Source organism: Haemaphysalis longicornis, unplaced genomic scaffold, assembly GCF_048455015.1.
Source record: "Haemaphysalis longicornis isolate Haplotype H1 unplaced genomic scaffold, Haemaphysalis longicornis Haplotype H1 scaffold_1, whole genome shotgun sequence".
NCBI lineage: Eukaryota > Metazoa > Arthropoda > Arachnida > Ixodida > Ixodidae > Haemaphysalis > Haemaphysalis longicornis.
Genome location: NW_027526203.1, coordinates 323,668,213 through 323,683,353, shown reverse-complemented (window position 1 = coordinate 323,683,353; position 15,141 = coordinate 323,668,213). Strand labels below are relative to the sequence as shown.

The 15,141-nt window shown below is 49.6% G+C and overlaps 1 protein-coding gene across 1 annotated transcript in view; it reads left to right on the top strand.

Moving 5' to 3' along the window:
- Positions 1–13,231, top strand: part of LOC144159576 (phosrestin-2-like) — a 360,527-nt gene extending 347,296 nt beyond the window's left edge. Inside the window, exons 5-6 of the mRNA XM_077691156.1 lie at positions 153–349; positions 5,249–13,231. Coding sequence (XP_077547282.1) covers positions 153–349; positions 5,249–5,827 — 776 coding nt within the window. The 3' untranslated portion in view covers positions 5,828–13,231. The remainder of the gene's footprint in view (positions 1–152; positions 350–5,248) is intronic.
- Positions 13,232–15,141: the final 1,910 nt, after the last annotated feature.

Here is a 15,141-nt window from a genome sequence, read left to right as displayed (position 1 = left end):
AATGAGGAGAGAAAAAAACGTGCTAAAGTAATTGCGATGGCTATTTTCTGGTTATGGGCTTGAGCAAAGCCTGCTGCGGGTGCTACCCGTAGGACGTGTGTGACGGTATGCATGCAGCAATGTGACGCAGGGATCTCTTGCCTTGTGCGCAGGGGAGCGTTCGGACGAGAAGCCTCACAAGCGCAACACGGTTCGCATGGCACTCCGCTGTGTGCAGTACGCGGACGCAGCGGCCGACGCGCTGGCCGTGCGACCGCCGTCGGCCAGCGTGCGCAAGACTTTCTTCTTCTGCCCCGGCCGCCTGGACCTGGAGGCGGCGCTGGACAGGGAGACCTACCACCAGGGGGATGTGAGCCTTCTCCACTACCTCCGAGTGCCGCTCCAAACTGCGAACTCCGCGCTCTAAATGCGCAGGCTACTCTAGGGCCACGTTTCGATTATTTTTTTTTTTTAATTTCAAAGATTTCCCTGCGGCATAATAGATGTAGGCGCTTACAGAAACACGAACAAGTTAGTTTCGTGTATAAAGTTCAGGAGTTGTCGGTGACACGCTCCATTCACCCGGCGTTGCAGGTCAGGAGGGCGGCGAGGGTGGAGACCGGTTGCACGAAGGTTTTCCTTCTATAATGCGTGGCTCGCCACGGTGAGAACTGAGATTACCTTTCCCATTGCTAAGCCAAAAAAAAACGGGTCATTCTGTACGATATATACTGGATAGAGCACAAAAACTGCCGCACTGGGATATAGCCGGTTCCTCTACGAAAATGGATGTGCTAATAGCAGTAAAGGCTCCTTATTCGGCGGAAACTACAGGCCGAGCGTGTCGACCGCCTGGGCAAGCACTGTTCTTCTTCCCCTTCACAGCCAAGGCAATCGGTACAGATTGTGATGGAAAGGGGTGGGGAGGGATATCTTGAAGTATTTTTAGATTGTTTGTCGCGCTCTGGTTCGCATTCCTGTAATTGTGTTCAGGAATGATACCGGAGAGATTAGCGAGAGATGAGAGATGAGTAGATGATAAAGGGCGTTTTCTTTGTCTTGTAGGTAGGCCTTTGGTCTACAAGAACAGAGTTTTATTTATTTATTTATTTATTTATTTATTTATTTATTTATTTATTTATTTATTTATTTATTTATTTATTTATTTATTTATTTATTTATTTATTTATTTATTTATTTATTTATTTATTTTAAACGCAGTCACTCAAATCAGCCAAAAACAGAAGCTTCCTCGGTCGCCAGCGGCAGAATTACTGTATTGGGAATCAAAGCTAAAATAAACATTTCCCCTCGGCGCAACATTTTATGGATTGAACAAAAATACAGCTAAGCGGTGAAAAATAAAGTTAAGGGCGAACTTCCGACAGGATACATGAAACCTGTGCAGCACAAAGGAATGACGATAGCACATGCGGCTTAAAGCGTTGGTACCTTCAAGTTTCTCCGCGACGTCATGCTACCTGTTACTCTTTAATCCAGTACAATTCAGTTCCAACCAAGCAGATAACGCGCTCATCGCCCAGAATGCAGCTCGTACTAGCAACTACAGCGTCAGCGCTGGACGCGCAGTCATCACCTGGCTACGATGATAGAGCAGCGCCCATTTAATGGGAGTAATATCAGATTACGCTCTGATCCCTTAACGTGCCGTGCGCCGTATCGGCGAACGCACAAACGCCCGGCTGGTGTGACGTCACTTACCAGGAACTCCACGCCAGCTGCGCGTCCCCCCCCCCCCCCTCACCCGTCGTTGCTCAAGCTAAATTGGGAAGTAGGAAAGGCCGGCTTTGCATTTCAGTGTCTGTGCGCAACACACAGCGACATGTGTCAAAACTCAGGCAGAAGAGCTCCCTGAGAGTTCTCAACATGAAGGCAAATACCTGGTGTCCGTGAATGCAAAAACAATGTCCTTTCACCCGCTTCTCCCAAACCTGGGGAGAAGTGACACGGACGCCGGCTTTTTGGGGAGAAGAACCTTAGGGGTTCGGGCTGTCGTTGTCTCATGTCGTCACGGTACTAAAACACCGGGACGCTCCTTTTCCAACGCCTCGAGCTAGAACGTAACGCGTACTAAAAGAACACACCGGAACACTCGCTTTCCAACGCCTCGTGCTAGAACGCTTCGTGCTTCAAAGACACGAGACTTTTGCAGCAAAGCTATATATCTTGTTGCATTCGGGAAAGCGACCCCGAACTGGGCTCCCTTGCCTCCGTCATGCGTGTGGTGGCGTGGTGGTGAGCGGCCCGAAAAGGTTGTTGCCTTGGTAATGACGAAAAGAAGCCGAAGACAAACTTGACTGGTTTACTGCATGGCGAGAGATGAACCGAAGCAATACCGGAACAATACCCTCCCGGTCGAGGTTACAGTACAGGACTCGAGCAGAGTGACATCATGGATTCACTGCGGCAAAACGAATCAATTTTGTGCTAGGGGGCACCTCGTATCTATTCCCGATGCGCTAACGGTCAACCAGTTCTCCTAGTGCTTTCTGCACACGGCCTCAACAAAGTACAGACACACACAACGCTCTTTCCAGAGTTCGTGAGGGGCCGGCAGCAGTGGCGCTCGTTGAGTCCGAGAGAGGGGAGAGAGGAGATTTCGGCTGCGGCGTCCGCGTCCTTCGGGGCAAGTTGCTTACAAGATCCGTTTGCAGCCACCGAAGTTTGATTGACTGACAGCGGGGCGTCCACGCGCCGGCCGTTCTCCAGCAAGTTGTAACTTGTCCGAGGCAGCTTTCTTAAACATCGGGGTACTCCGCAACTTGCAGGACGCGCGAACATGGTAGCGGCTCTCAGAATCGTAACAACCTCTACTCCCCAAAGTTTTCATCTCCATGGGCAAAAACGCCAAGGCGCCAAGGCCAAGGACGCCTAGCGCTCAGAATCAAAACCGCATTATAGATGATAAGGCGCCTGTTAACAATGGAACCCCCCCCCCCATGTGTTCCTGGTAAAGATTATGTTTGCAGATTATCTTTGAGGGCAAGGCAGGATCTAGTGACACTAGCCGAGCCCAAGCGACGAGCCCGTCGAGACGACGAGAAACATTTAATACCCTCCGTCTCGAAACGCCAGGCTTTCTCCTGTAAAGCATACTTCGTAGCATGCTGCGGCGTGTGACACGAAGACAACTGACGGCCAGTCTGTCTTTCATTTAGTTGCTTAATCCGGTTCAACGCAAGAGAGGGCGCCACCTCTTCAGCAAGCGCGCGATTGCTGCCCCCAGCGGCACTTCTCCGGCTCCCAATCAGCGCGCGCCGTGTGGCAAGAGAGAGACTTACAAACTTTGAATACACTTACACACTGCATGCTTTGCCCCTCCCCAGGTTTCACGTTAGTGGAGATGGCCAGAGATTTTTCACTCAATGGGCCATGATAGCAACAGCAAGCAGATTCAGATGAGTAGCTTAAAGGGACACTGAAGTGATTTGTAAACAATGCGGGATTACGAGCGCAAACTGTAGTCCGGAGTCCCTGGGCCCTGTTTCGACCACTCTGTGCGCGTTTACGCGAATTTATTTAGTAGAAAAATCAATTCGAAAATGCTGTCCTCCTCTCTTTACGCTCGCCCATTTTCTGTGGCGTTTTCGTGTGACGTCAGCAGGAGAGGAGCTGACAATTGGCTGCGCTACTGCACGGCTCGCCGACCTTCCGCGACCGAGTCAGTCGGCCCACCGTTTAGTCCGCCGGCCGCCGACGGGTCGTCGCAATTCGCTCGATCAGTTGAAACTAAGCCACAACACGTTTGGGAATGGAAGAATGCGCCTTTCTTTACTTCGTTAGTTTGTACACTGTATCTAGCTCCAAGTCAAGGTTGCTTCACACAAGCGCTGCACAAGCGCACATGCGACGCTTCGCTGACTGGTACGCCAGTAGGAAAATATAAGGCCTCTTGAAGGGGGAGAAGAGTGAGCGAAGTCAATATAGGTACTAAGGAAATAAAATCAACTGATATTTTTACCGTACAGCGTAAAACTAGGGTGCGGGAAGCACTTTTTTGCGCTGGGCGAACAAGCAGAGCGGTCAGCAGCACGACTACGCATCTGCGAACGCTTTCCCGTCTACGAAATGCAATTGCTAGACGTGAGCTATTGTGGAAACTCGGGGGACGCTTACTGCACGAGCGCAATACAACAAATAGTCACCTAAGCTGCTTGAAATACTAAAACTAAATAAAAGTGTAAACTGGTTATACATTATATACCTTATCTTTTCCATCGCCGCCAGCGGCCCCCTGTGGCCTAGTCGTCTGGGGTGCTAGGTATGTCATCGCAAGTGTTTTGCCAGTCACAAGTTCGAATCGCCGCGGGTACATGCTTTTTTTTATGAGTTAACTTTTTTGTTTTTCGCCGATGTTTTCTATACTGAGTTCACCTTTTTTTGCGCCGCAACGTTCATTGCTCCACGAACTAGTCCACAGAACTCGCGCAGGCTGGCACTGCCGCGCTAGCGAGTTCTCGTTGGCGTGCTGTTGCCATAAGCACCGTCTGCTTGCGGGCAGTGGGCACAGGCCAGAATCAACAGACCCTTGGCCTGGTGCGAACACGCTTTTTACGATACAGGCATGAGCGAGGCAAGCTCCAAATATGGGGGAAAAGCGCATGCATTTGAGCGTCTGCGGGGACGCGGAGGGCGTTCATGCACTGCGTAGGCCTCAGATAGTGAATGCTACGATTCCAAGCCGTCCTGGGAGGCTTATCTTATGCATTTTACAGCCGACAACATGGGAGAAGCGCGGTACTACGATAACTGGGATATTGAGAATGCCCATCCAACGACGCCATCGAATGTCAAACATGTTGTTTTACAGACCGAAACCGAAACTTGTTTGATTGCTAACCTTGGGCATCGTCCAATCACGGCGCCCCCTCCTCCCAACGTCACAGCTTAGTTTGTGCGGCCGCCGCAAACCGCGCATGGTAGTTTTTCTTCTTTGGCGCTTTGTAAAATAATTACCGATTTGTCAACCGGATAAACGATGAAAAGTGTGCTAATTTGAGCCAGTCTACGCAGTGCAAGCAAAAACGGGAGCTTGACAAATTCACTTCAGTGTCCCTTTAAGGGGGCCGGCTGCTAGTGGCTGTTACTTCATTCTGAGCGAGTGAAGCATCCAGTTAACTGGGTTCTAGGGTTTAACATTTACTGTAGTCTCAACTTGAGCCTTGGCATTCAGAAGAACTCGATTAACTGTATGCAGGCTTGCCATGGAGCGTGGTGTTCCTGAGCTTTTTCCCTGTGCTGCACGCAGGTGGTGCGCATCCACGTGACCCTGAGCAACGGCTCCTCCAAGACGGTGCAGCGCCTCAAGGTAGCCGTCCTGCAGCACGTGCACGTGTGCATGTTCACCCACGGCCGGTTCAAGAACCTGATTGGCAGCGCCGACACGGGCCCCGGTCGCACCGTGCCTCCGGGCTCCACGGTGTCGCGGGACTTCGACGTGTGCCTCGAGAAGTGCGAGAAATTCCCCGTGGCGCTGGCCGTGGAGAGCGAGTTCCACGAGGAGGAAGGAGCCGCGTACAGCCTCTCCTCCACCACCATGCTGCTGAACCCGCGCGAGAAGAACCCGTACGGAGTGAACGTCAGCTACGAAGTCAAGGTCAAGGCCATCCTGAGCTGCATAGACCGGCCGCTCGTGGTGCGCCTGCCCTTTCGCGTCATGCTGCGCCAGCCCCCGCCCGGCGCAGTCCGCGCGCCCCTGTCCAGGAACACGGCGCTCAGGCCCGAAGACTCCGTGGACTCGGTCGCCGACTGCGTGTCCGAGGATGTTGCTCGTCTGACCGTCAACTCCCCGCCGCAGCCACCGTCCGGCCAGCCCGACGTTTCTTAATGATCACCTGTCGAGCCTCTCTGGGCGCGGCACCACTGAATCGGGGGCCCATCTTCCCACCATCTTCGACTTCTATGTTCCGCGTGCTGTGGTCGGTGTGCATTGTGAACCGAGCTTGTCCTTTTGCTCGCCCAGGCTGTTCAGCCGAGTCTCGCCGGCTTCAGCTTGAGCTCGCGAAAATGCGTCGTCTCTGGGCTCCGGGTAACGGTCGTTATAAGCGGCACTCGTCATGTTATCTTGGCATGCCTGGCTGCTGGTGAGGCGCCGACAACCAGGAGGCTCTGCCTAGGATTAAGGTTGTTTTCACGAAGTGTGTTCTACGCGAGCCAGGTTACACAAACTCTCACTCAGGACCAGATACAGTCGGTTCATCATTATTCAAATATGAATCGTATCTAAGCGCAGTCGAACAGAAGACCGTTGTTTTCACGGTAGCAAGACCGCCCATAGCCAATCCACATCGCTTCCTTATTTCAAGAAAGTAACTGAGGTGCCGCCTGCGAAAAAGGTGCTGAGAAGTCCTCGCAAGCACTACACGCGGCGGAAAGCCATCGACGGTTGTTCATATTAGCATACAGAATACATTTTTATGAAGGACGCGTACACCGTCCGCCAAGAGAAAAGAAAATTATTCAGCCTAGCTTCCAGTCTCTAATTGTCTGAAAGTGTCAGTTTTAAAATTATATTGTTACAAGAATCTGAAAGTTGCGCTAGAAAGACGGAAAGTTGCGTTATTGGCTGAAAAGAAATGGTAGGCCTTCGCATCCGTGTAAGCATATACAATGTTGGAAGTGTTCATCCAGCGAGCATTCGGCGAGGACAGCATGACGTAACTTGGTTCTGGGACAGTGACGTGCACGTACGCTGCTCCCCCTCACTTGAGAAATGTGGAGTCGTCTAAGCCTCGCTAAATGAAGGGCGAGATAGGGATCGCTCTCACTCTCTTCGTGGGGGACACTGGTTCCTCATTCACCTCCTCGGTAGGCATTAATATCGGAATAGAGTGCGGGACCATGATAGGGCTCCCTACTCGAGACCGAAGGGAATACGGAGAGGCGAAAGCACCAAAATATTTTCCGGGTACACGAGTAATTCTCCCGTCATTCAAAAAGCTGGTCACCGCTTTCTGTTCAGCAAGGAGCGCTTGCCACAAAAACAGCGGTGGCACTATCTGAGAACAAACGAAAAGTGCCAAATTGCGATTACATTTCTCATTACAGTAGCTGCTACAAAAGGTAGAGATAGGATTGTTACGGTTCGAGGAAAGTTTCTCTCAGGAGGAAAATCAAAATCTGCCAATTTTCGACCTACTTTGACGTATTCACGTTGTATTAATTATGTACTACGATCTTTCGCTTTCCACATGGACGGGACTGATATGGCCTGCGCTGAAAATGTGTCTTGCATGCTTCTTGGTAACCTTTCTCGCAAACCTTTTTATTTGGACATCTATCTTAAATCGTATTATCAAAGGCCCAATTTACAATTTTGTGGTTAAGTTAGCCGACATTTTAAAGCCTGGGCTGAGGTTATTGGTTATGTAACCGTTAAAAATAACAGAAGCAAAACTGCATTTTATAGTTCCTCCGACGAAAACGAGATACGAACACAACATTGTTGCCGGTAGCAACGGCAACGTTTCGAAACGTGTCAATGAGGGAGCGAGCTGCCAGGGAGGTCCATTCTCATTTAAGATCGCAAGTATTCTTCGAACGCTCTAGCTCGCAAAGCCGCAAAGCTGTCGTTGCACAAGTCTGCGCGAGCGGGCCAGAGTGCATGCTGCATGGACTGGTTGTTGCGAAGATGTGAGCGCCGGGGGGCGCCACATTGACCCGTACAAATGAATGCTGCCATTCTTTGTTTCACGTAGTCACAGAGCAGAAGCCCCCTCAAAGTCTATGTGCTGTCAGCAATGGATAGAACGGGGTCACAAGAATTCCGTTTAATCAGGATCGTATAATCGAATCCCCCATTCGCAATAATAACGTCCGGTTATTACACTTCGTCAGCTCACAGCCTGACACTGACGCCTTACCTATAGAAACCAAATTATTGAAATGTGTGTCTTAAGGTTCGTGCTTGGCTGTTCACTTTTTTTTTCTTTTCTGATACTTTTGGTTGAGGCACGTGTAAAAAAACTAGACGGTGTTACAAATGGCAAACTGAGAAAGGTGCAAAGCGTAGAGTACTGAGTAGTCGTGTCGCCTTTCTTATGATGACTAGCACTAGACGGAACCTCCTGGCTAGACCATAAAGTCCTGCGAACATTAGGGTGTCTTAGCTGCGGCGGTTGGGATTCGATGTGATTGTGGGCCGTTGACGTGACCACGCAAACGCTGTCACCGATAGTAATGTACTGCGCGTTCGCGGTCGTGTCAGTGTAGCTATGATAATGGTAAAAAATCTAATGGTTATACGGTCGCGTCTAGCTAAAAGACTCTAGGAACGTCGATTGATTTCCGCGAACGTAAATCAGTTATATTGAAGGCTTTATGATACTCTTTCATTTTTACTTGCACGGTAAACGAGCCACAAATGATCAAAAGTTTGTTGTCCTGGTGGTGCGGGATTACTGGACCGCTCTGTTGGGCCACTTTTGGTATCATCAAACCCGTGAAAATGCACTCTGTGGCAAATGTTCTGCGCCGAACACTTCTCGTTTCGTCTCCTGTCCACACACACACACACACACACACACACACACACACACACACACACACACATACACAGACACACGCACGCACGCATGCACATAAACAGACGCACATAAATATATTAATGACAAAAATCAGCCATAGGAGTTTTAAACTTCCGCTCTCACCATCTGATTAGTACACACAGCCGACATTTTTCAAGGCATCAACCTTTGAGTGGTTCTTCTGCACCTCAACATTTTAGGCTCAATGCACTGTTCTTTTACATAAAGAAAAATCACAGTCGTTTCAAGAAGTCGACTGGTGTTACGCGCGAACGAACTTTATCTAATTTTTTCCATCATTGTTTATCCGATAATTTCCTTATTTTTTAACTAATTGCTTATCTGATTGTATGTCTAACTATTTCTGCTATTTTTTTCGCCCACTTGAAGACAGCCCAATCACGCACATTATCTCACCGTGACAGCTGCGCCGCTGATGTAATACTGGGCGCTGTGCCAACTTTTATCGCCGAGCTTCAGACACCCACGACGCGCATCATCAAGGTTAGGCCATGTACCTTCACCCTTTAAATTTCAAGTCGGCGTGCTTCAAACCCTCGCGTCTGCAGGGCCCTACACCCACTACAAAGCTTCTTATTACAAAAGTGCCGAGAGGTCGCTGTCCACGTATAGCGTAGCACGACGCAGAATCACCAGCTTCTCCGTATAAGTAAAAAAACAGCTGCTTAAAACTCGAGCATGACGCCTATTTTTTATCAATGACTAAAACACAGAGCTGTGCTTCGGTATAAATGCGTACAGCATTCGCTTACCCAATTTTTATTCGGGCAGTACAGATTTTAGATGGCCAAATATTCCAGCACACGGAAGTGGTGTGTAGATATCGCGCTTCGTTGCCCTATTCAACGTTCAGGCGCGTTGAGCTATATGAGTCTCAAGATACTTTCACTGGTATGCTTCAGCCTAACACAAGAGTATGGCTTGTGGCCACGTTCAAGGAATTAAATCTGTCGAATAACGGAGCCACCCACAAATCTGACTGAAAAATTCGAACTGCGCGGGGACATTACACAATACTAAACGCCATATTTACATTGCCCCATTTCGCCGTGCAGATGCACACGGAGCTGGGTAAGTTACCACAGGCTAGTTCTTTCAAATCGAACAAGGTCGTATTTTATCTTCATAGCTTCTTTAAGGGATCATACGTGAGAGCGGCCAGCACGTGAGCAGTTGCGGGTAGCCACCGGAGAGGTATACGAAATTGTCTACACATATTACCGACTGTCAGAAATAAAAGCTGATTTAGGGTTATCCGTTCAGTTGTCACACAGTAGTAGGAGAGCGGCGAGACTAAAAAATCCTGCAGCATTCGAAGTAGGACGGGTCTAGTCAACGATTTGGCGAGCATAACGCGGTGGGCAGCAGTTACACGGGTTTTTTGTAGAACCCGGGTTGGTAGCATGCCCATGGAACGCAGACCCTTCTGCCAGACATTTTCTTTTTCCTTATTCTGACAGAGAGGTGCGCCTTAGCCACTATCACGACACAATGTTCTAATGAGCCTAAATTTTGCTTGAATGTGATTTGAAATCTGCTTCTTCACCTGACACTGTCTGCTTATTGTCAGCAGGCGAAAGTGGTTCAGGGGGCGAAGGTCCTGGAGCAATCTAAAATATAATTAACATTCCGAACTCTCTAAGTGCCTTGCTACAAGAAGCGGAAATCATAATTTGCCATCCTCTTATCCTCTTTGCTGGAAGGATAAATTTTCCCCGTGCTATTTGGGTGCGAATTTGGGTGGGAAAAAAAGGTTGCAAAGGCGGAGTCACGGGAGCAAATGATGAATGGCTTGGTAATAATATGTCCCCGGCCAGTGGAATGTGTTTTGACGGGGCAAGGGCAGGAAGGAAATGAAACCCTCTGCAGGAAAATCTGGTATGCGTGACATTCCACTGCTTTATGCACGGCGAATTATTGGCTACTATTTTACTCGTTTGTTTTTTGTTGTTCACGGGGGAAAGGGGGCTCTCCACCGTTTACCCCTGGTCTAAGGTTTCTTTCTCAAATAAGTGAACCCGAAAAGCACCGCCCTCCAACATCCACCCACCTGTTACCCACTCTCCCTGATCAGAACATCTGCTTACCACACAGCAGGCTATGATGCAAAGATACCCGTAAAAACGGACAGCACGCGCCTCGAGAACTCCTGTGAGCATGCTCTCTCTCAAAGCACGTAATCGATCAGCACTGCCACCAAAGGAGCAGACTCGGCGTATGACGGACCGAGTACACACGAGCCGGCTAGGCTTCTCAGGTGTAGTCGCTGCGCCCGCGTGGAGGGTGTATATCGAGCGGAAGAAAGTTGAGGCAGAGATATCGATGAAAGTGTGTACGTACGGACAATTTTTCGCTGGACCTGTGGCGTGCAATGAACCCTGCCATAAAAATCTTGCGTGTGCTGTGTGGTAACGTCAGCATTGCACGATTCCACAGAGCATCAAACGTAATTACCGCAGCAGAATAGTATGTATGCCCGAATCCAAGCTAAAGTTTGTCCGCCCGCGCACGCACGCCCCGACGCGCGGTGATCGTTACCATGACCTGTGCGGCCGCGTGGGATCCTCACACGAAACAGCGTCTGCCCGCTTCGCACGTCGTCGGAACGGAGGAGCGCGCTGCTGACCCCTCACTGTCCCTCAGCATACCTAGGGACAGCGGTCAGGATGTTAAGACAGTGCAGTACCAGGATCAAGTGCCATTGTTCCAGAAGACAGCCCTGGCGGTGAGGCGCGGAAATGCCGTGCCGATACTCTCTTGAGACGGAGGCGGACGCGCTCACACTCGCCTATATACGCAGATGCGCACCCGACATTAGTTCGAAAGAACCCAACGGCATACTGGCCCTTGTCATTCACCGAAGCGCTTCCGTCGGCCGCAGCGCTAGGTCATTCGGCTGTTTTGGGAGCAGAACATCCGCATGGAAGTGTCTTGACCGATGCCCGTCGGGATTAATCGGGACACCTTGACTGGTCAATGCGCTTCTTGGCGGGAGAAGACGGCGATGCTGGCGTTCCTTAATTAGTGTAGCTAAGGAGCAATCACCGGATGCTACATGGTTGTCAGTCTCTTTCGGCGGCAATATCCCGACCGGACAATCACACACGCTTTGGTGCTCTCTGCTACTCGCTGTGGCAGCGGTTGAGCAGGTGTAATGATAAAACCGCACGGTTTCTAACACCCTCGGTTCTCCTCGTGCGTCGCGTGCTGATAACGTACTTTCCGAAGAGTGCACGGACAGGCAAGCAGCGTGACGGTGCCACAACGCGAACCATCGGGCCACGACGGCCCCTCCATTTTTTCGGCAGACGTGCACGGCGGAGCTTACCTCACTACGAAACGTTCAAATATGGCCCCCATAGAGCGAATGCGACCACCTTCCCAAAATCAGGCACCAAAGCGGGTTTCAATTTTATTTTATGGAGCCCTTCTTCAAAAGGTACTGTAGAAGAACGCGCGGGCTTCTGCGTACACGCAGCGAGCTCAATTTAGAGCTCCGGGGGTGCTAGGCTGCGGCGGAGGACTTTAGCCCGCGCTGTACCGTATTTATTTCAGCGGTACAGAGTTAACTCCGCCATGCGGCGTCCGTATTGTAACTCTTAAAGAAGAGTTCCTGTCGGACACGGAGCACAGATCCTTAATGGACCAAATACAACTGATTGTTAATAGAACCCGCCTCACTGGAGCGCAGGTCTTTTTGCCAGAAGATGCATCTCCTCCCATCCTCCAACCGCAATGCAGAGGTACGCAAAGCACAGCTTCTAGTTTTTGGAAAGGAAGAACTTTCATTTGTAATTTACTTGTTTTTCGCACAGTACCACTTTTGAGAGCAGGTGGCAGAACAAGGTGTCGAACAACAAACACATTCATATTGACTCATCAGACAAGTGGAAAGAGTTCTTATGTTTTGTACTTGTTACCCTGGAAAGCGGCTCGCAGCCGCGCAGCGTTGTATTTACCGTCGCCGTGAGTGTTTGACGCTATTTCCTGTGACTATGGGAACGCGCCGTGTTGGAAAGTGATGTTTGTGGTTGTTATGTAGTTATAGGTGATGCGGTTTCGTCACGAAGATAAGCATATGAAGTCTTGTTACCGCAATTTGCCGCTTTAAAACTCACATATAACTTTCCGGGAAATACGCAATTCCCCATTGCTCTTAATAGAGAGTTTTAGCATACCGGGTACCGTCCGCTAACGCTACTGCGGCAGGTAGCAGGGCCCGACTGGGAAGGTGAAAAATTCGTTCCGGTGGGGGGATTAGTTCCGCCGGCCGGCCTTCGCCATGCCCGCGCCTTCGTTCCACTGAGGGGCAACTTCCTCGCCCTCCCCGCGCGCGCATATGCGTGGTCGGGTCCCGGTAACCCACCACCGTAGCGTTAGCCTCCGCTAGCCGCTATGCTAAAACTCTCTAATGTTTCAAACGATGTTTCAAAGAGGGCGAAACCGTTATTATGTTGTTTCGCATTTTGCCCGTCGTCACCTTGTTTTCAGCGCTCATAGCATCTGTAATTGCCTTGTTTTCACTGCAAATGCACTGCGGCTAGTTATGGGAGGCACTGATGGATGTGTTGTGACGCTTAGCCATCTTTTTCGAATACTATTTTGTGTGGTTTGACAGCATACTGTACAAATAATTTTGAAAAATGTTCACTTGAAAATAAAACTGCAAGCCATACAGCACTCTTCATTGTTTCCTGTTGATCGAACTGTCACGAGAAGACGGAAGACTTCCTGATGTAGTGAAGGCGAAAGTCCTGTTGCCAGCGGATATGCCGGTATTATTCGCGCCGCCATTCGAGCCGTGGATCCCAACGGAGTTGTTCATCGTCTTTGAAGCAATCGATCTCTGACGACTACTGCGCCGCTGGGTGGGGCCGCCGGGTAGGTACGAAGCCCGGCGTGGCGCGTGTTGAAGTCACGTTAGCTCGCGTAATCATTTTCACCCTTTCCCTTTGCGTATTCTCCTTCTCTCCGTTGGGCTTTGACCAAGTGTCCTTGCCACGTTATATGTAGGCTCAACGTTAGGTATGCGTAACGTTGAGCCTTACGACGGGCCGAACAGCGTCAAACTCATTGAACATAAAGTTGCAGGTGCCGGCTGATGATGTTATAGCTCAAAACGTAACTTCAGGCCTAATGTCAGGCCGGCATGTACTCGCGTTTGCGTCGCCAGGGAAAGATTGATTCATTGAATCAATATTTATTCGAACGAGCAAAAGACTTTTGTGACGGGCTCCGCCGTGTGGAAAGCGTCTTTATTCCGGGTAACCTTCACTTCCGCTGGCGGTCCTCGCCTTCGTCTCGAGGGTGGGCTGGATGTCGGGATCCCGGCTGGCCAGGGAAGCCCTCCACTGCTCGCTAGAGGGGAGTGAGGCCAGGAAAAGAGAAAATTTAATGTAGATGTCTGGTGTACTTTGCTATTCACCTAATTGCTACTTCTGTAACTAGAATGATCAAATTACTCATTCAGGGCTCAGTGCCTGTCTAAGAACGCGTTTCTGGAAAGGCTACAACGCATTCGCTAGGTCCACCTTTAGTCAGTGAAAGACATCAGGCTGTGGTGGCGCTGGAGATGTGTGCTTGCCTCAAATTTCAGAGGCCCATAGTTCAATTCAAATTTACCGTTGGTTTCTTTTCAGCTAAATTACTTTACTATTTGTTCGCTTTACGCCATCAGCCATTTTGTTTGCCATATCTCCTCTACGACGAAGCAGGACACCGGATTTTCGGCCTACCGAGTCAATGTTTCCGCACTAAAAGCATACTCTAGCATTGAAAACATAGTTGCCGATGATCACACCAGGGTGATACGAACTATATATATAATGAGAGCTCTTGACGTATAGCTTTGCCATATGATGATTGCCGAAGGACGAAGACTCCTCAGGGCCCTTCTTTTTGCTAACGCGCTTGAATGCGAATACCTGGTCATATACTTATTAAAGGCATCTTAACTGCGACATTGTTGGTTGATTCCAAGATAATAATAGCGTGAACCCACTCTGGGGGATTGGCCAACGTGGACTCACATCTTATGTTGAGAAATGTTTATGGAATATAGGCGAAGCTCGAGGTCACAAAATTTGGAGGAAAGGAATGTAGCAATTTTGAGAAATAGAGAGAAATTAATACGTGAAAATAGATAACAAGCACACTAATAAAAATATATGGTTAACTAATCGTTAAGGAAAATGAAGGTTCCTTTAGATGCATTTTACTAGCATGATAAACTACCTGTTTCGGAGATAAAAGAGTGAAGCGGGCGACAAGCATTCCCGTGGCAGAACCCAAGCCCTAATGCCCCAAATGATAACATTCAGGTACCGACAAGGAAAGATCCAGACGGCGAAGGGTAACCTCCATGTTTAGATTTCAGAGGGAAAGGAATCGTCAGTAATATAATGCGAAGTAGGAAATGGTCTCCTCTTGGCGCCGAATCCGCACAGTTGCGACGGTATATAAGCTTGCACGGGGAAGGTAAAAGTTCAAATTAGGTATCCGGCAGCGACATCTGGTCAGTCTGCCCTCGCACAGTCGAGACTGCGCAAAGTCACAGTTCCTATAGTACCGGAGGGGCTTAATATCGGGGCAGCCA